Below are 26,227 nucleotides of genomic sequence, written 5' to 3'. Positions count from 1 at the left end.
ACCCCGGTGCCCCAAATGTAATCTATTTTTATTTAAAAAAAATTTTTTTTTAACGTTTATTTTTGAGAGACAGAGAGAGACAGAGCGTGAGTGGGGAGGGGCAGAGAGAGAGAGAGGCAGACACAGAATCCGATGCAGGCTCCAGGCTCTGAACTGACAGCACAGAGCCCGACATGGGGCTCGAACTCATGGACTATGGGATCATGACCTGAGCCGAAGTCGGATACTTAACCAACTGAGCCACGCAGGTGCCCCAAACGTAATCTATTTTTAGATTGAGATGGACAATAACCAACCATCCCCATAATACACTGGTTTCCTTAGATTATTATTGTACAAAATTATACACGTGTTTAAGAACCACATCAAGGTCTTCAGATCTGAGTAAAGCTACCTGTGGTAAAACGCAACACAGTCTGAAATGGAAACAGAAAGAATGGAGCCCTCTATATAAGAGCAATAGAAAACTGCATTTTAACAAAATATTTGTTCATCATGGTAGAACACCTATTTCTGCACTAACATTATCTAGCATCTCATCTTATTTAGCATGTTTATAATAAATAATTTTTAAATGAACCAAGAGATAATCTGATAGGCTCTAATTTTAACCTACCATTTAGGTTTTCCAATATATTTGTAGAACAGATAATTTTTTCTATAAAAAATAAGTCAACAAAAACCCGTGCATTTTCCACAAAGGCAATGAGTAATTTTATAGGAAAAAAAACTTATAAAGCATATATACGCTAAGTAAATTTTAACTGAGTTATTTTTAGCACAAAAATTTACTAAGAAACAGCGATCATTTTAATGTTCGTTGTGCTCATTTGTTCTGTCTTTTGATTCACTAGGTGATCCAGATGAGATTTGTGTTTCTAGTTATATCACATTTAGTTCAACATATGGAATACATTTTTTACTTTCTGGAAGTGTAGTGACTCTTTTATGGCACGAGGATATCATTTAATGATTGAGAAGAGTAAATTCCTACTGGACTAGATGAGTGAATAAACCAGAGGAGATGATTTAAATCTATTGGACCAGGAGGACCAAGTCTTTGTACCCTTGGGTGGAGTAAGGGCCTAGCCTTCATGGGTGCACGTTTACTGCAGCCTTATAATATATTTCATATATGTATTTAAACGTCTATCCTCCCATTTGGCATAAGCTACTTAAAGAAAAGGGTGTTACCTTCTTCCTCTAACACAGTGGCTGTTGCATGGTATGCAATATATCTTTATGGAATTGAAAATAGAAAAAGAAATACACCATTATTGCATGTGGATGTACTAGTAAAAAGACACATTAACAGATCACACCCTTTACATTTTTCTGGAATTCATTTCAAGTTGTGCTTTAAAAATATGAAAGACACTGCATTTTAGAGAAAACATAAGTAAAAGATATGCTGAAAACCAACAAGGGTTATAATGTAATTGGTCATTGTAGCTATGTACATGTATACTATTATTTTTTTTTAATGGCATAATGTTATAACTGCCATAGTTTTCCTACTAAGTTGTTCCCTCCTTATAATTTAAATGCTTAGAGAAACATACTTAACTCAGCATCCATTCATTCATTCATGTGGTCAACAAAAATTATTCACTGTTTTGGGTACTAAGAGAGCACAGACTAAAGTATGAGACATGAATTTTACTCGAGAGCTTATAGTACATCGTAGAGGTAAGAAATATATACACGCGGTAATGACATAAAGGAGAAAAGCTATCTAAGCATTGTTAAAGCACTTTACATGAACTGATCTCATTTGTTCCTCATAACAACAAACCTATGGTATGCAGGAACTGCTATTGTGTCCATTTCACAGATAGGAAATGAGACGAAGTGGTGAAGTAATTTAGGGAAGGTCATACAACTAGTAAATGGTAGAGACAAGATTCTGCCCTGGTTATCTGACTTCAAAGTCAGGGCTGTTATGTATACATGCCTCCCAACAAGGAAGGGACAGAAAAAAAAAATTCCATAGACATTCACTGAACCGTGATGGTTTCCACCCAGCCTTTTTTGGGGGGATAGCTGTAATTGGGACAGGATGATGGCAATGGTATTTGAAGTGAGCTGTAATGGATGGGTAGGATGTGGACAGATGGATACGAGGGGGAAGAGCATTGTAAGCAGAGCAGAAGAGTTTGAACAAACACACAGCTGCAGTATGTGTACAGGAGAAGTAAGACTGGCCAGTGATTAGGACATGTGAAGGGGGAGGGACAGTATGATGTGAAATTGAAAACACATACCAAGTTGTGAATGTGAGATGTTTCAGGTTAAGGAATCAATGATTAAAGCTCAGATACTACAGTGTGGCACGGTGGTGTTTATCCTTTTTTTGTGGTCACACATCTTGTTGAGAAGATGATTAGATATATGGTTCCTTCCTAGAAAATTCACTATGAACATCTGTCCATCCTGCTTCGGTAATAAATGAAGTATTCATATTTTGGAGAAAAATGAAAATTTGTCATTTACCTTGATGCCTTCCTCCATCTGAGACTTTTCTGCCTCTGCATTTGTCATTATCTTTCTCTCTCTCTTTTTTCCCCCAGTTTCAGAAAATGTATCTTTCATCCTGTTCAAACCAGTTACTCACTCTACCTGGGGTTTGGTCCTACCCTCCCTGCCCCCTCTAGCTACTGTCTTATCTTTGCCCTGCCCTCCTTTGTTAAGTTTCTACACATCAGCTTCTCCTTCTTAGTTCTCCACCCCTGTTCACTCCTTTTGCCTGCACTTTTATCCTCTACTTAGGCCACAGTGGCAGAGGAGCACATGTGAATTCATGTGTTAAAAGCTCAGAAAATCTATCCATCAGCCCAAAAAAAACTCTGCATAACATTGTATATTTAAACCCAGAGTTTTCCAAACACATTTAGCGATACTCCCCCCTCATTAGCATATTTCAAAATACCTGTGTCCTAAGGAGTATCAGTGTGAAAAATGTTGAACAAGAGGAGAGTTCTTTGACTTCTAGAGCATACTGTTCTTTATTGTTCTCTTAGTGCCTGACTTCCTTGTTAGTACCCTTGGTGGGTTCTGACTTTGGCCTGCTGCTCTTCTCCATATGTATTCTCACTTTCCTTGGGTGATTTCAGTGTTTTAATTATAAACTCTATGTCCAACATTGGCTCTCAAATTCCAAACCTTGACAACCGTTTGAAAATGTCAGATAGCCATCTGACCAAGCTAAACCAATCAACGTCATCCTCCTCTCCCCTAAAACCTTGCATCTTTGCATTCCCAAAAACATTTAATAATTCCTAGATCATTCCCTCTCCTAGGCCAGGTGCCCCTCGTTCTTACTCCTCACAACCAGCCCATTATCACAGTCCCTGACATATTACCTTTTAAGTGTTTTTTTTTAAGTGTCCCCTTCCCTTTTCTGCCACTACCAGTTTAAAATCGGTTCAGGCTCTCATTGCCTCTGCTTCGAACAACAGCCTTTTACCTCAAGTTTTGGCATCCTAAAACCACAAGCTACACAGTGGCCCGAGTGATTTCTTTCACATTTTTTTAAATTGGATCTTATCATCTCCATGCTTAAAATCCTTCACTGTCTCATTGTGGCCTTCAGGATAAAAATCCAGGGTCCTCATGGCACATAACGTTCCCCCAGGAGCTTGTTAGTCTCAACTTCACAAACTCCCTGCCTCATACATTTACCTGAATAGTTTAGAACTACTGTAGTTTCACAGGGAGGGTGATATTTTAGTATATAATTGTTTCCACTGTCTGCAATAACAACCCTTTAAATCTTTTGAAATCCTTTACTGACGTTTCTGGACTCAATACAGGAAACACCTATTCTAGGAAGGCCTTCCAGAATCCGCATGGTAGTCAAGGGTCCTGTTTTGTGTTATTGTTGTTCCCTTTGTATATCTAGGTTGCTGCTGTTTTTCATTGTGTATGTTTCCTCTAGACTATAACCTCCTTGGAAGCAGAAACTTTAATCGTATGTGTCTTTTTACTCCAAGCACCCACCATAATATCATGCATATAGTAGATATTCAATATTGATAATTGTTTTGCTTGGATGACCACATCCAACCTCAATCAAGTTGGGATCTGGCATCAGAGAATAAGGACCCAGCAAGTCCTTCCAGTTCTTATCTTTACTATGTGTGATGAATTTTGAAGTTTTGTATTTGAATTTATTATTTTCTCTTTTATTTTATTTTATTTACAAATAATGTGGGTAATAATCCACATAGTTGATTTGCTTACCCACAATGGGTTACAACTTAGAATTAAAAACCAAGCAAACACTGGTTTATATATAATGGAATAGTAAAATGAACAAGGGCTTTAACAGAGGAAGAAAAATGGGTTTAAATCTCAGCTTATCTCTTTGCTTGTAATGTGATCATGAGTAAATACCCCAATGTCTGAACCCCTAATTTCCACACCCTAAAATGAACTATGCTACCTAATTCAGAATTGAAAGTTACTGCCTATGGTATTTTTTTCTTTCAGTAAATTTTAATTATGTCTCCCAGCTTCATGTGCCCATCCACACATACCTCTTTACTACCTATCAAGCTCATTTTTCTCCCCAGAAAACTGGTTGGTGAATTGAGACTCCTTCTAGCTCAAGCTTAGATAGAAGATTTTTTAAGAAAGTTTTTGTGATACCTGGCTCTTAACAATCCTGTTTCGTATACAACTGAACTGTAATAAGGCTACAACTAAGCAGTTTTGTTTGTTAGTGACCTAAATGAAGGAAAAATTCAACAGAACTTTTGAATTAAAAAAGCATAAGACATTGCAATCAGTCATCTTCTGATCAAGTAAATGCCTGAACATTTTAACTGGAAAAAGATACAATACAAAAAACAATATTTAGACAGGCAACTCAGTCTGGCTTTCCCTTCCTTTTTGCTGATGAAAAGTTCTACACTTATATTTATTGGGCTGATGATTTGAACTGATGGAGCAGCTTCTACTGTGATAACAACTTACAAATTGACCACCATGTAAATACTTGTCCTTAAGTACCTTCTGCAGGATATTACTCTGGCTCTATAACACCAAGCCATGGAAATAAAATAATCAAATAAATAAAATATTTTCGCTCTGCAGAAAAACTTACTTGTCCTTTTGTATATTACGGCTTTAAATGCAGTGGCAAGATCAGTTTTTTTTTTTTTTCAACGTTTATTTATTTTTGGGACAGAGAGAGACAGAGCATGAACGGGGGAGGGGCAGAGAGAGAGGGAGACACAGAATCGGAAACAGGCTCCAGGCTCTGAGCCATCAGCCCACAGCCTGACGCGGGGCTCGAACTCACAGACCGCGAGATCGTGACCTGGCTGAAGTCGGACGCTTAACCGACTGCGCCACCCAGGCGCCCCAAGATCAGTTTTTATATAATGTTTGTATTAGTGCTAAATTCTTTTGGAGAGACCACCGGAGTCCTCACAGGTGTGGCAATATGCGATGATGAATACTCATCTCTTCTTCTCCAAGTTGCTGACATCCACAGTTTGGCAGTAGGAACTTTTTTTGTTTGTTTGTTTATTCCTCCAAGTGTGACAGACAAGATGACCCATATATTTCCAGTAGGTGATTAACATACTCATTCACGTACTTTTTAAAAAACACAGCATAGGAGAGTTTAGTCCCCTACATGTAGGAGAGATCTGGTCTACTGATAAGTTAGTTCAGTTCTTTGTCACCTCTGCTTTTCAGGTTGGGAATAAATATAAGTCTGTATAGGAATTACTTTATGGGAAAGTCTCTGTACAGAGAAACAAGTAAAAAAAATAAAAATAGGTTTCAACTAGAACTGTATTAGGAAGAATAGGCATTGTTGTGGTTTGTGGAACACTTGCAGCATAACAAAGGATGGTTTCTTAAGAAAAGATGGAAAAATGCTATATATTATTTGAATCATGGCTGGTGAACTACTAAATAATAGTTGAATTTGTCTTTTTATTATATTTTAAATTTACATAGTTGGGCTGGCAGGTTGTGTCATAATTAAGAGTACCTTAAAAGCATTTTTATAGACTACATGGTGGAAGGAGACATACATTTTTGGAAACAACAAAACATGGATTATAGCAAAATGTTGTAGACTCTAAAATGGCCTTGTAGACATTGCAAAAATAATGAGGAGAGAGTAGAAAGGCTAGGTAGTCAAGGTAAAGCTTTTATTTATTTTTACAATTCTTTAACTGAATCAAAAAATTGAGTTAGGAGTTTAAATATTTTAGCTTTTGTAGGCAATGGGCATGTGTTAATGTTGTGTCCAAGAGCTCTGTGAATTCTGTGTTTGAAGCTGAATGTGAACCCTTTGGGTATACTATTTATGACTAGCAAAGCAACTTCCTAATTCAAAGAGAGAGAAAAAAGACTTATACAGACTCATAAGGCTTTTTCAACATCAAATGCTTTTACTAAACAATATTTTGATGAGTTAAGTGTGAGTGAGTCAGGGACATATGGATTAAATTTCCCTTGAAATACACATGGGCTTAAAAATTAAGGGGAAAATACTGAGCAAAATGCATCTTAGAGAATCCAGAATGTTTAAAAGGCATTTTCCCCCTAAATACAAATATCAGATCGATTCAATTCTAGTTTGACTCTGTAACTAAAACTACATAAAATAAATATGGAGAAATCTTGCAAAAAATACTAGTTTTGTTAGGGAAATACTGGTCATTAACCATATTTGAACTGGATTGCATGGAGTAGTTAGGCTTAAGCAGATATGGTATGAGTTTATCTGTTTAACACTGAACTTGTTCCTTCTGTAGTATGTTCTCTTATTCCATTAAACAATTATAATAAAACTTTTCTGTGTTTAGGTTCAAACTTTTTTCTTTTTAAATAACATTTCTCTGAAAAACTCTTAGCTTTTCGAGTTCCTGTTGTTCCTGTATTTTTATTATATTTTTCTATAATCTTGAGTTTGTCCTCCTTGTATGTTGTATATTTTGCTTTATCCACCTTTCTTAGCTCAGTTTTTAGGTAACGTTCAATGTATATATAAACAACTTTTGCCTCTGGTATCTGGACATTCCAAGTTAGAACATTGGAAGGCCTACAGTATCTATGTGATCATCTTAAAAAAAAATGTTTATTTTGAGAGAGAGAGGGAGAGAGAGAATCTCCAGCAGGCTCCAAGCTGTCAACCCAGAGGCTGATGTGGAGCTCAAACTCACGAACCGTGAGATCATGACCTGAGCCTAAATCAAGAGTCAGATGTTTAACCAACTGAGGCACTCAGGTGCCCCCCACTTATCTGATCATCGGAATTGTCTACTTTCACTTATTAGGGTAGACATATTTTATGAAGTAACTTTCTGGTTACTGAAGTTACTGAGAGGTAGTGGTAGCAGTGCTAATCCTTCTGATGATTTTTTTTCTATCAGTCTCTGAGTCCTAAAGTTTTATCTCCTAAATATTTAATAGATGTTAATGAGTAAGCAAATCAGTTGGTGTGTGAATGTAAGAAAATAGAGACTTAGGGAGGTAGGAATGGTCAACCTTAAAACAAAGTCTAAGCAAGCTCCCCTCCAATTATTTGATATCTGCATTCACCATGAATTAATAAAGGTAACAGAAAACAGACCAAAAATTTGACCCATTAACAACCAGAAAAATAGTCTGAAAAGGTACTGCCCTCTAAACATCAGTGAAAGCATACTTGGGAACTGTCTAGGGCATTAAAGGGGGGTGTCCTGCAGGGAAGCTGACTGTCATTTAGGAGAACCTCTTACTGATTACATCCTGTTTCTTTTAGTAGATGTTCTCCTCATTTCTATATCTTTTTCATTCTTAAATTTAAATAATGCATTTTTTTTCTGAGTTATGGATTCTGGACTTTGGTGTGTGGTATGTGGGGTGACTGTGTGTGTGTGTAAAGGATAATAAAATCTATCACTTTGAAAAAGCCACATAAAAATATACAACTTTCAGGGGCGCCTGGGTGGCGCAGTCGGTTAAGCGTCCGACTTCAGCCAGGTCACGATCTCGCGGTCCGTGAGTTCGAGCCCCGCGTCGGGCTCTGGGCTGATGGCTCAGAGCCTGGAGCCTGTTTCCGATTCTGTGTCTCCCTCTCTCTCTGCCCCTCCCCCGTTCATGCTCTGTCTCTCTCTGTCCCAAAAATAAATAAACGTTGAAAAAAAAAATTTTTAAAAAAAAAAAAATAAAAAAAATATACAACTTTCATATTCTAACACTTTTTTCCCACGTTGCCAGTTTTCTATACTAGTTAACTCTTTTTAAGTATTCAAAATAACAATATAATCCTTTGGTTATAGAATATCTTTTCTGTGCGATAGAGAAAAAAAATTTTTTGATTAAGAGTCACAGTGGTATCTTGACTTTAAAAATGCGAGTCTTAAGAGACATTTAGTCAAAATGATACAATTAGCAAAAACTGGAACGGAAGAAAGATTAGTTTAGTCCTTACCCTGAAAAAGTCAACTGATGAGTTGAGTAATTTGAATGATTCAATTAGTATGAACAGATGATCTGAATAATTTAAGCCCCAAACACTTAATTCTAATAGCTCAATTGTTTTTTTGGTTTTGGTATAAATTAACTAGATAATAATCTATAGTTATTAAACTAGCTCTCTAGTTTATTTCAACCTACATAAACTTTTTCTTTTCTTTAATTTTTTAATGTTTATTTATTTTTGAGATAGAGACAGAGCATGAGTGGGGGAGGGGCAGAGAGTGAGGGAGACATAGAATCTGAAGCAGGCTCCAGGCTCCAAGCTATCAGCACAGAGCCCTACGCGGGGCTCAAACTCACAGGCCATGAGATCATGACCTGAGCCGAAGTCAGACGCTCAATGGACTGAGCCACCCAGGCGCCCCCTACATAAACTTTTTTCAATGGGAACATTTTTAGTGCAAGTAATTGTATTAAGATTTCTTCCCGGTTCAAAGATATATGGGATATGGTCACTATATTTAAGGAATTTGCAATCTAAAAGGAAAAAGAAAACATACACAAAAACATCTTGTATTGTATCAGTATCTTAAGAGTGATATAATCAAAATTTCAAGGAGTGGCTATAATAAAAAAGACAGATAATAATGAGCAGTATTATATAATAATATATAATAAAAAAGACAGATAATAATGAGAAATCTGATCCCCACACACTGGTGATAGGAATGTAAAATGATGCAGCCACTTTGGAAAAGAGTCTAACAGTTCCTCAAAAAGTCAAAGATAGAGTTATTATTTGACCTAGAAATTTCATGCCTAGGTATATACTCAAGAGAAATGAAAACACATGTTGGCATAAAATGTTGTATGTGAATGTTCATACTGTTAATCACAGTAGCCAAAGAGTGGAAACACACCAAATGTCCAACAATTAATGAATGGATAAACAAAATGTGAAATAGCTATTCAATGGAATATTATTCACCATAAAAAGGACATGCATGCTATTACATGGATGAGTCTTGAAAACATAATGGTAAGTAAAATAAGCTAATCACAAAAGACTACATATTATACAATTATATTTATACGAGATGTCCAGAATAGTCAAATCTATGGAGACAGAAAGTAGATTACTGGTCCTCTAGGCCTGTAGAGGGGGCATGGGAAATTGGGTGGACTAGCCAAAGGGTGTGGAGGTTTCTTTTTGTGTGATGGAGTGTTCTAAGATTGTGATGATGGCTGCATGACTCTGTGAATATACTAAAAATCATTAAATTGTGCCGTTTGAATGGGTCAGTTGTATGGCACGTGAATTATGTCTCAATAAAATTGCTACCACACAAAGGTTATGGGGTGACAAAACTGGCCAGTGAATACTTCATGAAGTGTTTAAAATATGTATAAAAAATGGGTAGAGATTTTGATAAGTGATACAAGGGAAGGTGTAGAATGGAAAAATGTGAAGGATATTTCTGGTTAAGAAGTTTGGATATTGGTGTAGGAATGGATGGGTGGATTATTGGTAAAAAGAGCTTACACAGATAAAACATTTTTTTGATAATTTGCAGAACTGATGAACCATAAGTGACCATCATCAACGTGAACCCAGAATTCCCTAACTTTGCAAAATGACTAATATTTGTAAGTAACAATAAAAAATTTCTGTACAAATTCCAAATCTGTTATGGAAAATATTTGTACTTTCACTCAGTGTATGTGACAGAACTACCATCCTAAAAAAAGGAGGTACGTTTTATCAGTGGTACACAATTCTATCAGTTGAAGTAAATCATTCACTTGTCAATTCATATAAATTTGAGTTCATCTTAAATTTCAGTTACTTAATAATTATTTGAAGAAATAACTTGGCAAAGTAAGTTTCAAATTAAAATGTATATCGGGGTTTTAGATTAAAATCAGTTAAATTATATTAATTAATTACAATGTTTTAAGTAACAATATAATTAGTAAATTGAAATTTTTAGTTACGTATGGAATCTTAGGTGCTAATTCACTTTGGTGAATCACTACAAACTAAAAAAAGCAATTAAAATAAAGTTAGGTGTTATTAATATAATAATTACTTAACTGATTTGCATACTTCTATATTATAATTATATTAGCCACTTGCTACAATGCATAATAAATTGAGTAATTAATAATCACACATTTAACTTGCCTCTTGAGATGAACAGCTTGGGAAGAAAGGGAACTAAAAAGTGAAACAGAAAATTGTATGACATTTAAAGCTGTAAAATTTGTGGACCATTTTATCTTTATTAAAACTAGAAAGCTCCAAAGAAAATGGGGAAAAAAAGGAGTCAAAATTCAAATAAAATTGTGCTAAAAAATACTCTACCCAATTTTCTTAACTTACCGGAATGATTTTAGAGAACTGATATATAAAATCAAAATTAATTATTGGGCATATTCATAGACTTCTAAATATAGTATAATGGACCAATGTAAAAATGGAGGTATAAGCTGAGGATCTTGTTTTGACATTATTTTAGGAGAGTCTTTAAGTATATACACATGCATATTTAAATATAGTATTTGGTATATTTCAATTCAAACCATAAACTATGTATTTAAGAGGAAATACATTATTTTATTTACTTTTTAATCTTACACAAGCAAATTAATCTGTCTTGGCCTCTAAAGCCTCATTTGTAAAATTAGGGTAATAATAGTATCTAGGTCATAGGGTTATTGTGAACATGAAATAGGTTACTGCATATAAAGCTCATTGAACACCGCCTGGTTCTTAGGAAGCCATGCTAGCTATTCTTTTCTTTTTCTTTTTCTTTTTATAAACAAAAACTGAACCTGTCTTGTAAGCCACAGAATAGAATTAATCTTAACCAAATTAGTACTTTCCTTAGTTTTCTATTCTAATTAGCGTATTTTTTTTTCTTGGAATTTAACTTGACTCATAAGAAATATTGCATATTGACAAATTATAATGCATGGTCTCCTCATTTGTGTGCCTATCAGCAAAACAGGGCTTTGTAAGAACAAGAAAATGAATTAGGCTAATCGGCAGGCTTAGGTTTACCATTATTATTATAAAAATGGTGCCTTCATTCAATGAAACTCTAAAATGTAAGAACTCTTAAGTACTTGTATACTTTTGAAGGTACATTTCTTACATTACTGATAGCAAGTCCTATCACTAAATCATGAAAAGATCAACCTGTAATTTTTAATCCCAGAAATGGAAAATGGGCATTTGTTATCTTACATAATATTTCCAGACAAGAGTATCAGATTATACTAATTTTAGGATGTCCTGGATTTTAATGAGTGTACATCTCCTGTGATACAGAAGCACTCTTTATAAAGGCAGCTTAGCACTATTTGGATATATAGAACTTTAAGTTATATACAAGAAAGCCACTATTATTTAATAAATTTTAGTTTTGGAGACAAAGACAACCAAAAAGTTACATATTTATGTGGTCCGCAATTTTATTAACCTCTTAAATCTAAGAATAGTGGTTTGTAATTAACTTCTAAAAATGATTTCTCTGTGACACTGTAACTATCCCGCCAGTCTAGATAATAAACAGGCTTCAGCATTTACAAGATGAACCTATATATACCTATATATTATGCAGACTATTTCTGTTACCTTTACTTCTCCCTTCACAAAACATCCATCCCCTCCTTCTTTTCTACTGCATTTAAAGCTCAGTGTCACATTCGTGGATTGCTGTTTTAAAGATGAACATTACTGACCAGATCAGGGATCAATATTTTAGGACAGTTTGTAAGATTTATCGGACACAAGCATTCTGCAAAAATAGTATGAATTAGAACCAGGTGGAAATAGATATGAGTGGATCTGCTCAAAGAAAAATCTGTTTAAAAGACTGAAGTTAGAAGAGTCTTGACAGTGAGTTGGTCAAGAGCCACATAATTAGGTTTTTAACTAATTTACTGCAAGCATACTTTCATTGTCCTGTAGGTATTTTAACTTAATGTTATTTTGGGAATTTTGTTTAAAGTATTAATTAATAGGGGCGCCTGGGTGGCTCAGGTCGTGATCTCATGGTTCATGGGCTTGAGTCCACGTCAGGCTCTGTGCTGACAGCTCGGAGCCTGGAGCCTGCTTCAGATGCTGTGTCTCCCTCTCTCTCTGTCCCTTCCCTGCTTGTTCTCTGTCTCTGTCTCTCAAAAATAAATACAAGTAAAAAAACTGTTAATTAATATTAATAATTACTCTAGCTACCATTAAAGGAGAGAAACATAAAGAAGTTATGAGTCTTTATTGGATTTTGCCTCTGATAGTACAGGGAAAATCTTTTTACAATAAACTTCAGGGTACCAGCCAAATTTGTATCAAGTAATTAATTACTTTTATAATGGAGAGTCTAAACTAAATTGTATAATTATTGAACATATTTATTACCATTTGTGAATGAGGAAAGACAACACATTATCTAAAAAGGTAACAAAACATGTTTATAAATTTTCTCTACTTCTTTAGGATCAAGAATAAGACCGGCAAAAGAGAAAACAAATCTTTGGGAAAAAGAAATTACAGACTTCATTTGCTTAAACTTCCAAATGGCCTCAGAGTAAATCTTTGAACTAGTAAAACAAACCACAAAAACAACAAAACCAAAACATCAACACTTACCTAGGAATTCAAGGCAAACACTTGTTCATAGACTTAGGATGAGTTCCAAATGGAACACATAATTTTCATGATACAGAAACGTCAGTGACTAGACTAGGTATATGCAGGAGCTGGTATTAGAATAACCTTATTAAACATTTTATAGAAGAGGGAGAATAATGTGCCACCTCTAGTTTACAATTAATAAGAACACTTCTGGGAAAAAGAGAAATCTCTAACTGGTAGAAAACATCACCAGGGGCTTTCTTTTTTCTTTTTAATTAAAGCTTATTTATTTATTTTGAGAGAGAGAGAGAGAGAGAGAGAGAGAGAGAGAGAGAGAGAGAGAGAATCCCCAGCAGGTTCTGTGCTGGTGGTGCAGAGCCCGATGTGGGGTTCCATCCCATGAACCCTGAGATCATGACCTGAGCCAAAATCAAGAGTCAGATGCTTAACTGACTGAACCACCCAGGTGGCCCTCACTGGAGGTTTTCATAAAGCATGCCAGATCATTTTCAGCACATTTCTGAAAACAGAAGTGCTATTTTGTAAACAGAATGATGAATACAAGTCCACTTCTCTACTGGCACCTGCCTCCCCACTGTGGTATGGACTAAAAATACAGAATTGAGGGAAGACTCAGCCACTTTTTGACTCTAAAGCAGGAGTTTTTCACTTAAGATCCAGGATATGATTCTATGGACTGGTTTCCAGGGGTCAGTGAGCCCTCTGAAATTGTGTACAAAATTATATGTGCACCTTTGTGAAGCAACCTGTTTTCATCAGAGTCTCAAAGATGGTTTAAAACCCAAACAAGGGTATAGGCCAACACTCTGAGATATCCATATCCCACATGGTCATGGCAGGTACTGCTCTGAACTGACATTAGACCAGCATAGGACAAGATGGAAACTGAGGGCAGACAGGTGAAAGAATGTGGGGGTTAGCAGTGTGGGGATAGAGAAAAAAAAAAAAAACAGGAATGGGGAGGGACATTCCCAAAAGTGAGAGCAGGGAAAAAAATGGCAAATTCGATGGTCTCGGGGCTGAGGTGGCTGTTCTTCACAGCCGTTAGCATGTTGGAGTCACATGTATGTTGATGAGTCTAGCATTCTGTCCCCCCTTCCAATTATTCAGGCAGTTAGACAGGACAATTTATGCTATACACTATCTCACATTAAAATGTTGCTCCTCATTACAAAGAGAGTAGGTACAGTATTCAATTATTAGTAGTAAAATACATATTTGTTTGGTATGTACTTTCTTCTCTCCAATATAAGAAACGAGATAAAGTAAATGATTAATGTTCACGAGATTCAGCCTCGTTCCAACCACTGGTACAAACTCATTCACCAGGAGACAGATCTCCAGTTCAGGAACTTTGTGTGTATTTATCACTCATAACAAATAGAAGAAAAATATTTACACATTTACCTGCAAGGTTGTCGATTTCTTTCTCCTGCAGCAAGCTGACTGCATCATCATCGCCTTCCAGCATAAGTTCTGTCTCTGCGTTCTGATTCACTATTGCTTGACTTCTGAAGGTTTTCTTGGACTTTACCACATCTTCTTCAGTGCCTAATCACAACCAAAATAGTACGGGTGATCATGATTGCTTGGCTTTTTGTATAAAAAACAACCTATTACTTTCTTATAAGTTTATGCTGCACTTACATATGACTTCACAATTACAGAACTAGAGAACATTTTCCCCTTCATCCGGTTTGCTTTCAGAAAAGCTTTGAGAAAGGTGGGGGGGTGTAATCACCTACCCTCATCTCACAGATGAGGAAGCAGGCCGAGAAAGTTCATGTCTCGTGGAGACCTAGGAGTTGGCGTAGGAGAAAGCCCCCCATGTCTTGGGGCTCTAAGATCACCATTTTCTATAAAAAATCTGCACCTCCCCACAAACTTGGCTTTCTGATACATAAAAGTACACAATTCTACACAATTGTACTTTTGTGTGAATTGGATAATCATTACATGAGATCATTTTTTTTTTTTAATTTTAAAGTTTCTTTATTTTGAGAGAGAGGGAGAGAGTGTGCAAGTGAGGAAGGGGCAGAGAGAGAAGTCCAAGCAGGCTCTGTAGCCCAATGCGGGGCTTGAACTCCTGAACCGTGAGATCATGACCTGAGCTAAAAGTCACTTGCTTAACTGACTGAGCCACCCAGGCACCCCAATCAGATCATTTTTGAAAGTACAGAAGTATGAAGAAAACAAGAACACATCCACATCTGAAGAGAGAAGTGGTTGCCACTGGGACGCTACAAACAGGTGGAGTTAGGACTAGTATAGACATAAAATGTGCTGCACAATTGCTATTAACAGTTAGTGAAATCAATAGTTTTTCTAAACTGATAGCCTTATTTTGTTATATAAAATAGTATAGAAGGCCAAATATATAAAAACAAAGTAAGTCAGAAAAATTGAAATACAGCCAGAGCTGACCTAGCATATGTTAATGGCAATCAGTTAAGGTTACAAATTACAACGCATTTGAATCTCTCATGGATCTGACTGCGTAATGGATGTAATTCAGTATTTAAATTTCTACATTATATTAAAATATCTTAAGAACAGCCACTTCAGCCACCCGCTTTGGCAGGTGATGATGACTCAAATGATCTGAATAGCAAGTAAACTTATATATATACATACACACACACACATACACACATATATATGCGTGTAGGTACATATATGTAAACATACATATATTTTAGCTATCTATCTATATAGATAGCTAAAAAACACCTCTATTTCATATCACTTGAAGGAGGAATTTCTTCTGGAAGAAAATGTAATTTAATGTGTTCTAGCTGTAGTATTAGCATATAGGCTTCAAGGAAGCAGCGTTTCCTGGGAAAATACCTACACGTCATTAGGCATGGTGGAAATATTCCTGAAAATGGGAGCCTAATACATCACTCCTGCATGGTGGTGTCACATCAGAGTTCTAGGGGCTGTTATGATGTTTGTGTACATGTGCAATAACTCTCCAAATCTTATTACACCTTTGGCCAAAATTCTCTACAGTGAACAATTAGCAATACTTTTGGTCCATTCTCCCAGCCTCAATCTAGGACTTTGGATATTAATAGTCCATTAATGTCTGTGATATCTGCTCGACCATTTCCTCAGAAGTACATCTAGCCGCTGTAAAACTTGCAGGGGAAAAGAGCTAGCCTTTCATTGCAACTTACACACTTGTTTCTGTCAGCGACTCAGAGCAAACTTGGTTCTGTCACACTCAGAGCAAATTCTGTTTGCGTAAAACGTTAATAAGTTGGCTCAAAAGTAGCACGTGGAGGAATAAAAAACATATGGGGAACACGGTCATGTCATAATAGCGCTGTAGAATGTCACTGTCAGAGAGGTACAGTCTGTTATCCTAGCTCTTACTGGATAATGGCAATTAGAACAGCATAAAGTAATAGATTTGTTAAAACATATTTTGATAAATACTTCAGAAACAAACAATATGATTACAAATTAATGCTACATGGGAGGTGAGAGGAATTAAACAGGTTATATGTATATTCTTTCACAGGCCCACAGATGATTCTTACTTCTGGAATAAAAGCCTGAGGACTGAATACTGAATGCTCCAGAATCTTATCTTAATTTTATTTGGTTTCTTGGTGATATAAAGCCAGTAAAACAGAACTCTTCTGGGGGTAGCTATCTTTATAGCTTGTTTGCTTCCTGGGTAGTAACTTAATTTGAGCAACTCAGAGCTTGCATCATCTGAGAACAAAAGACACAAATCCAATGATTAATAACCGAGAAGCCATATTTCTATTAGACATCTGCAGTTGGGTATTCCTAATTCCACATTTCCCTAACTGAATGAATCATCTCTGGCTTCTCCACCTCTCCCTGTTTTGATACACCCACTTACTTAAGCCATAAACCTTGGGGGTCATCCTGGAAGGTGACTGCCATGGCCCCAGCTCAGGCTCCCATTGTTTTAGACTGGAGGTCTTCAATAGCTCCCTTATTCACTCTATCCCCATGTTTTTGTCAGAGTGATTATTACAAAGCAGAAATAAATTGATATTTTCCTGCTGAATATTGTTTACTAACTCCTCCCAATCAACAACATTCAATGCAAGTCTTACATGATAGGAGTCAAAATCTAAACTCCTTGGGGCGCCTGGGTGGCTCAGTCGGTTAAGCGTCCGACTTCAGCTCAGGTCACGATCCCGCGGTCCGTGAGTTTGAGCCCCGCGTCGGGCTCTGGGCTGATGGTTCTGAGCCTGGAGCCTGCTTCCGATTCTCTGTCTCCCTCTCTTTCTGCCCCTCCCCCGTTCATGCTCTGTCTCTCTCTGTCTCAAAAATAAATAAACGTTAAAAAAATAAACTCCTTAGCACAGCTGGTCTAGGCCTTTTATCCTCATTACCAGTTTTGCATTATATTTTCTTACTCCCCCATCACCATTACTGAACCAGTTATAGCTTCCAAAATACGTGCTCGGACCTTTTCACCCAGGGCTAATATTATTCCCTCTGTATGGTGTGTTCCTTCATTCCTCCTTTGTTGGGCTAATTCCTATTTGATCTTTCAAATTACCTCCTTTAGGTGCCTTTCTTAGCCAACCACTCTGTGCTTTCACAGCTTACATAGAACTCAACTACACTGTACAGATGTTAATCTGTTATGTGTTTGTCCTTTCCATTAGATTATGGCTTTGTTCCTGCAGCCTCTGCGCCTGGTACCCAGGGGACATGTAACAAACATTCGCTGAATGAGTTCAAGTCTACCCACTCTGTGTTCCCTTCTCTGATTTCTCTTATTAAAGAAAAAAATTATTTATTCATTTTTGAGAGAGACAGAGACAGTGCAAGTAGGGGAGAGGCAGAGAGAGAAGGAGAGAGATAGAGAGAGAATCCCAAGCAGGCTCTGAACTGTCAGTGCAGAGCCTGATGCTTGGGCTCAAACTCATGGAATGATGAGATCATGACCTGAGCTGAAACCAAGACTCTGATGTTTAACCAACTGAGCCACCCAAGCGCCCTTCTGATTTCTGATTTATTTATTTATTTGTTTGCTTTTTTAGAGAGACAGCAAGTGCGAGCAGGGGAGGGGCAGAGAGAGAGGGAGAGAGAATCCCAAGCAGGCTCTGCACTGTCAGCACAGAGCTCGATGCTGGGCTCTAACTCACAAGACCATGAAATCATGACCTGAGCTGAAATCAAGAGTTGGACACTTAACCAACTGAGCCATCCAGGCACCCCTCTGATTTCTCTTATTTTTTTCTTTATTATTTATGGGGGGGGGGGCAGGAGAGGGGCACAGAGAGAGGGAGAGAGCAGGCTCCAGGCCCAGGGCAAAGCCCAAAGCTAGGACTCAATCTCACTCCCATAAGATCATAACCTGAGGGAAACCAAGAGTCAGACGCTTAACTGACCGAGCTACCCAGGCACCCCTCTTCGCAGATTTCTTAAGCTAAGTTTGTGTGCTTTTTCCCTTATGCTTCCCCCACCCTTGCAAATCCTACTACTGGAGTTACAGGTATTGGAATTGGCTGTTGGCTTGTTGTCTCCACACAGCCCAAAAGCTCCTTGATCACTGGCAACATGTTTCTGTCTTTGTCTTCTCAGTTCTTAGCACACTGCCTGACACAGAGTGAGCCCTCCTAAATGCTAAACAAATGGATGACCTGAGACATAAACGTCACCTCTGGATATTTCTTAATCTGAAGATCTTAAGATTTCTCAGAGATTCTGGTTGATCTGCCTCCAATTTGGGGGCAAACTGGAGAATCTGTGTATTTACACAAAAGGGAACTTGGTTCTTTACATGAAATAATCAATTAAACCCTTTAAGTATGAGTCAGCCTGATAAAACATGTTTTACCTTGTACACAATCATGTTTAATCTGCTTTGTCATTAAGAAAAATGCTTTACATTACTCTTGTGTTATTAAAATCTACAAATAAAATAAATGTAGTCAAAGGAAGGTAAACTCTGAAATGCATATTAAGCTTTCAATTTTATCATCTCTGGTTTTAAAGTAGTAAAACAATCATGCCTTTAAAAGATAGATAGTAAAGTAATCTGTACCAACACACTGAACTTGCCACCCCTGTTTGAAGTGTTATCAGTCTGTAGCTCAGTAAACTTCCTGATTTTGTGGTATTGCACCAAACATTTATCTAAATTAAAGTGTACAAGATCCAAAGGTGCTTTTCAATTGCAATATCTTTTATGAATTAGAGATTCATTCATCAAAATTACAGGCAAAAAGAGGTAAGGTCTCAAAGGGCTGTCTCATTACAAGGCTTATAAACACTGTCCTTGGAAAGAATTGGTTGAACACCCAACAAATCAAAATCTGATTGGGAAGAGAATTTATTTGAGATCATCTGTCTTCAGAAGACATGTTGGACTGAGTGCACTTCTTGGCCTCTTTAACCATTCATCAAGAAATTAACAAGCAAATACTACAGACCATGAGAACTCCCTACTTAGATTTGAAAATGTTAATTGTGTGTAAAATTGGATAGTATACACATATACACTTATTTTCTAAGAAAACATCAAAATGCCATAAGTTGGGAAGGTTCAGAAACAAAAAAATGCTACCAAATTATAGATTAATCCAAATCCAAAGTTACTCTTACATTATTTTCCACATTGTGTTACAAACAACAACTACAGGAAGACATTCTATACCCATTAGATTTCTTAGTAAATATATATGTTTGAAGCGCTGTATGTGAAAATGTTATTTAATGTAGAATAATCTGTTATATGAACCTAAATAAAGCTCCTCTTTCATTAAATTTATTAAAATTTTTTTTAACAGTTAGTCATTTTTTGAGAGACAGAGACACAGCATGAGCGGGGGAGGGGCAGTGAGAGAGGGAGACACAGAATCCGAAGCAGGCCCCAGACTCTGAGCTGTTGGCACAGAGCCCAACGCGGGGCTCGAACTCACGAACCGTGAGATCACAACCTGAGCGGAAGTTGGATGCTTAACCGACTAAGCCACTGAGGGACCCCTCATTAAATTTATTAATAAACAAGATCCATGTGAAACACAGTATATTCTAAAACCGAAGTAACAAGAGAACTAAAATGTTTCTAGAATTGTTTCTATACTTTAATATCACTACTATAATGTATTATCATTAAATATGTTAAATATAGAAATGACAAATTGAAGACATTCACTTATCTTAATAATACTCAGAGAATATGTCCATCTGGAGAGTCAGGACAATCTAGGCAAAAGAAGTTATTTCATTTACCCATCACGTCCTTTTTTAAATTATTATTGATAAATATTAACAGTTAGTATAAAGAAAAAGAGCACATTGTAGTTTATTTGTTTCAGAAGTTATTTGATGAATATTCTATACAGCTCTGAAACATCTATACTAACAGAGATAAAAAGTAATTTACAATTGTGGTTTACATACACAATGGAGTACTACGTGGCAATGAGAAAGAATGAAATATGGTCCTTTGTAGCAACGTGGATGGAACTGGAGAGTGTGATGCTAAGTGAAATAAGCCATACAGAGAAAGACAGATACCCTATGTTTTCACTCTTATATGGATCCTGAGAAACTTAACAGAAACCCATGGGGGAGGGGAAGGAAAAAAAAAAAAAAAAGAAAGGTTAGAGTGGAAGAGAGCCAAAGCATAAGAGACTCTTAAAAACTGAGAACAAACTGAGGGTTGATGGGGGGTGGGAGGGAGGGGGGGTGGGTGATGGGTATTGAGGAGGGCACCTGTTGGGATGAGCACTGGGTGTTGTATGGAAACCAATTTGACAATAAATTTCATATATTGAAAAAAAAAGTAATTTACAGCCATAAGTTAGCTATAAATTATGTGACTAACACACAGAGAAAAGATATAAACCCGTAATAAGCCAATTTTAGCACAGCATCAGCTTCTTACCAGTTTTACACTATTATTTATTTTTCACTGAGTACAGAAATATGGCTTTAATTTGTTATTTATTAAAAATGATATATGCATGTGTTTATGCATCTATTTACCTATCTAATGTAAATCTACCATTTAAGAATACAATTTCAGTATTAATCGACCTGCACAATTAAATACATGACCTATGACTCATGGTCTGCCCCCTACTTATTTAACCTCACTATTTCATTGGTTTGGTATCTTCACATCTCATATCCCCCAAGAATTGGATGTGTCTGGTCCCAAACATGCAATACTTTTTCAAGCTTTTAAATCTGATATATGTAATTTCTTTCACAGGGAATTCTCTTATCTGCCTTGTCCTTCAAGATTCAGTTTAGTTGATTACTCCCTTTTCTGTATAAGCTTTGTATCTAAGAAATTAGTCAAAATATATTATGATTTTTTGGTATTTTCTGGATTCTTTCATTTAGGTGTTATCCTAATAAGACTTTAATTAGATATGTGCCAAATACCAAACAAAGTGGAAATCAACAAACATTTGTTGAATGAGCACATGAAAATATAAGCATAATTCAAATAGTAATCATTTTTTTATGTGCACAATACAGAAGTCATTTGACTCTTTATGTCCTTTATAGCTTCCTCAAAAATGAGGAACCTGGGCTATGAGGTTTGCAATTCTTACTTTATTTTTCCCCTCTAACATCTATTAAGAGCATATTTTGAAAACATATTTAGACCAATCTCTTAACTCCAGTTTCTCAACCTGTGAAGGAGGAATAGGTATCTATCAACCAAACTCCTATAGTATTATTGCAATGTTAAAATGAGACAGTGTATATTAAAATACTTTAAAATGTGTGAAGCTTATTTATATAATAAAGTTTCAAAAATGTTTGTTAAAATTATGGTAAAATAAAAAATTAACAAGAGAATATTAAAAGAGTTTACTAAGCATATAACTTAAAATTGAAAAAGAATACAGCCAGTATTTTATTGTGTATAATAATGCTTTTAAGATTTATGTAAAGGAGGGGGAAAAAACTAGGCTGATGTGAGGAGATTAAAATTAAAAAAACAAAACAAAACACCTCAAGATAATTCATGCATGTAAGGTCTTAGCAGAATGCCTAACAAACAACAGGTATTCAACAAATAAATGTTTTCTTTCCTTCGGTTGGGATTAATGTTCCCTCTGCCATGCTGTCATTTCTCTGTTTATATTCACTAAAACACAGTATGAGCCTTCAACTCCTCCATTGATTAGATGCTCCCTGAAGACAGGAAGGAGGGCCTGGAGACAGGTGCCATGAAGTGTTTGTGAAACTCAATGGAATGTAAACAGCTTACATTAAAAACTGTTTTCCCCCAATAACCATAATATTCATTTAAAGATATTATTAAATAAAACTACATAAGCATCAATGTATTTGGCATGCATTTGTGATTTTGTATATTGGTATCTTTAGAATGTAAGTATTATTAATATCTTAGACATTCGAATGAAAAGAATAGCTTTCTCAACAAAGTTAGCATCAGAATTTGCTTTAGAGTATTATGTATAGATAATGCACGTAATATATACTTCTTCATCACTGGAAGAGAATGGGCAGAATGGAAATTTAGTATCATTTCAATTTCAGCTAAATGTAACATCAGGAAAAATTCTAATGTTTCTAAACATCTGGAAGTCAATTTCGCAAGATAACATTCTTTCGTGAAAGAGAAATTCTTTCCAATGTACACCACTTTACAATATTTCTGGCTTGTAAAATGTGTTTTGACAAAATCTACTCCTATGTAAATAAGATAAAATGCTTCAATTAGGGAGTGCCTGGGTGGCTCAGTGAGTTAAACATCTGACTCTTGATTTCGGCTCAGGTCATGATCTGAGATTGAGCCCTGCATCGGGCTCAGCACTGGGCATGGAGCCTGCTTACTATTCTCTCTTTCTCTCCCTCTCTGTCTGTCTTTCCCCTCTCCTCCAAAAAAAAAAAAAGTTTCAATTCGATGTCAGTTATACCTCAGTAATAAAAATGTGCTGCAATTCATTTTCAAACCTAAATGCTTTTAGAAATATTAATGAGGTATTAATTTCTTGGCATCTTGTAAAACAAAGATTACATTTCCTCATTAAAGCTGAAATCAGAGCAACAAATACTATTATAGAACAGTGCTTTTAGTAACTTTAAGTTTAATTTTTACTAAAAGGAAAAGATTTTAAGGTAAATATACCTCTCACCTAATATTATTAGATAGCGACATGTTACCATGCAATAATATATATGAACCAATCTATTAATGAGAACATTATAATTTTGAACATTTCAAATAAGATGAAATTTTTTCTATATTGAGAAACATAGGACTCAAAAACATTTTAGGCCGATCTTAATATAATATAAATGTAGTAGATACATATATACAATACACTTTACTGTAATATAATTTAAAAATTGTTTAAAGTAAATATTTTTCTTTGTAAATACTTTAAATTCAAAATTAAATTTTGTGTTTGACTCTACATCACGGACATAGTATTTCTTTCCTTAAGAAAGAAGGAAATATTTTCATAAGAAATACTGCTGACATAAAGACGAAAAAAATCATGGTTTATGTAGAACAAATTTTAAAAAATCCAAGACCTTACAGTAGAAATATCCTAATGATAAAAACTGTTAGTGATACTGAATAAAAACACTACTAAAAAGAATGACTAAAAATTTCAAGTACCTTTTCTCTCTTCTATACCTCGTGCTGAGTCAGGAGACTCCCTTCATTAACACAAAATCATCTTATGAAAACAACACACTTTAAGTAAAAATCTAAGTGGTCACTGACTCAATAAACATGCAATAAATGTATACATAAATGCATTCTGAATGCATTACATTTAATTGTGGCTTCCACTTCATTTTTGTTGCCTGAGAATACATTGAATAATCCAAAATAGATATTATCTCAACTACCATAAAACTAAAAACCCAAGATCCCGGCTTCAAATTTACACTGAACCTGATTCAGAAGTGGTAATCCTTGCCCGAATCAATAATTATGTTACTTATGGCTCATCTTCAGCACATCATTGCATCACATAAAATTAGAGTGCCACATCCCTTGTGGTTTTTTTTACCAATGAAAAACTTGCACAGACTTTGTTTCAAACCGGACAAATGTTATATCTGCAGGTAGGCTGTTCTCTGGAAAGCTGCAGGAAAATATTCAGTGGTGGAGTGAAATACAGAATTAGCAATAGGGGCATTAATTAAGATAGAGTGTTCACAGAAATTATTCTGAGCAGCAAATTCTTATTTAGATTAGCTATGCTTGTAAATGATTTACTGGATTGTATGACCTAAAATAAGAAAATGGCTACCTAACATCAACAGTTATTGCTTAGTGGAAAAGGACATCAAGGACACTTGCAAGTAAAAGAATTGGATCAATATTAACGTGATTTTCATTTCATGCTTCCCCAACTCCAGTAAGCTGACAATATACTCTGATTATGTGAACTGCCTCAGAGTAACACAGAAAAGGTTATTAGAGCAAGAGGTGGAAATGGAAGGCACTTTTTATATTGACAGGCCTGCTAATAGAGTATACTGATTTTCCAAGACATGCAGTGCATTTTTACAATTTGGTTCTGACAGCAAAAATGGAATTTCATTTATTCCTAATTCAAAATATTCATATGTAAGCAATATTTCTTAGAGCAGACCAACAAAGGGGATATTCTCAAACAGCATTTTTAAACTGAAAAAAAAAATGCAATTAAAAAGGTGCAAGAAAATCTTATTGAATTTAAGTGCAGCACTATAGAAGTATAAAATGCTAACTCAATAAGCTTCTTAATGGAGTGAATGTAGAAAAATGCATTCTGTGCTTTTTAAAGGAAATCTGATAAACCATATTTTAAGAATATACATGATAGTAAATGTAGAATCCCTGTGCATTTTAGACTGGATATTACTCGGTTGGGTTTTGATTAGCCATGAAGTTAGGGTAATTGTGAAATATTCAAACTAGGACCTTATTACATTAAAAGTCACATGGCACACTTTACTTATGGAAAAAAATGCTAAAACATATAGAAAACTTGGGGCAGTTTGGAACCCTGTCAATATCATAAAGAGCAGAGACGATGCATTATTCATCTTTGCGATTATTTGATACAGAGCATAGTGTTTGGGTCCTATGCTGAAGTTTGCTTAGAAAAAGACTAGCAAGAAATAAAGCCATCAAAACTGGCAGATAGCTGCTTTACATGGGTGTCAATGAGAGATTTTTTTCCCCGTTTTGTACTTTTCTGGCCTTTTCTAGATTTTCTACAATGAGCATATTTCTTTTCAGGAAGGAAGGAAGGAAGGAAGGAAGGAAGGAAGGAAGGAAGGAAGGAAGGAAGGGAGGACTAAAACCTTGCATGGTGAGCCAAGAGGAGTAAATGGCAGATGAGGAGCAGAATGGAAGGAAGAAAGTTTTGACAACTCTAGGAATGAAAGATGCATTGGGCAACTGAACCAAGGGCTGAGAGATGGGCACACTTCCTATGGCAGTGGGGGGCATCAACCTAGGGAATGATGCTTGGTTTTGCTTCTGAAAGCCTGTCACAGAAGTCAGTGGGGAAAATTTACTTTAAGATCCTGGGAACGGGGAGTAGGAGATATTTTGGCTACATAAGCAAGTGGCTCAAATATGGGAGAAAAAACTGATAAAAATTTCTCCTTGATCATTAAAAAACATGGAATAGCTAAGAGATGGTGTTGATATAGGTTATTTAAAGCACTTTTAAAACACTCAGAACATTTTATTTTTTTAAGTTTATTTATTTTTGAGAGAGCGAGAGAGCGAGTGCACACATGAACAGGGGAGGGGCAGAAAGACAGGGAGAAAGAGAATTCCAAACAGGCTCTGCACTGTCAGCCTGGAGACAGATGCGGGGCTCGAACTCACAATCCGTGAGATCATGACCTGAGTTGCAATCAAAGAGTCGGTTGCTTAGCTGACTGACCACCCAGGAGCCCCATGGAACATTAAAAATCTTTTTAAAATTTTTATTTATTTTTGAGAGACAGAGAGAGAGAGAGGGAGAGGGTGAGGGAGAGGGAGAGGGGGAGGGGGGAGAGGGAGAGAGAGAGAGAGAGAGAGAGAGAGAGAGAGAGAACAAAGAAGAGATCACAGAACTGTCAGCACTCATGGGCCTGGAGATCATGACCTGAGCTGAAGTCAGATGCTTAACTCACTGAGCCACCCAGGTG

At 36.1% G+C, this 26,227-nt stretch overlaps 1 protein-coding gene across 11 annotated transcripts in view; it reads right to left on the bottom strand.

Moving 5' to 3' along the window:
• NBEA (neurobeachin) overlaps nt 1–26,227 on the bottom strand; it is a 689,863-nt gene that overhangs the window by 215,398 nt on the left and 448,238 nt on the right. For all 11 annotated transcript variants that reach the window (XM_040448178.1, XM_040448180.1, XM_040448182.1 and 8 more), the window contains one exon: nt 14,492–14,635. In XM_040448178.1, the coding sequence (XP_040304112.1) occupies nt 14,492–14,635 (144 nt within the window). The remainder of the gene's footprint in view (nt 1–14,491; nt 14,636–26,227) is intronic.

The sequence above is a fragment of the Herpailurus yagouaroundi genome, unplaced genomic scaffold, assembly GCF_014898765.1.
Source record: "Herpailurus yagouaroundi ecotype Mexico unplaced genomic scaffold, PumYag 197, whole genome shotgun sequence".
Lineage (NCBI taxonomy): Eukaryota > Metazoa > Chordata > Mammalia > Carnivora > Felidae > Herpailurus > Herpailurus yagouaroundi.
Note: the sequence above shows the minus strand (reverse complement) of the source record. Positions and strands in the feature narration are given on the sequence as shown.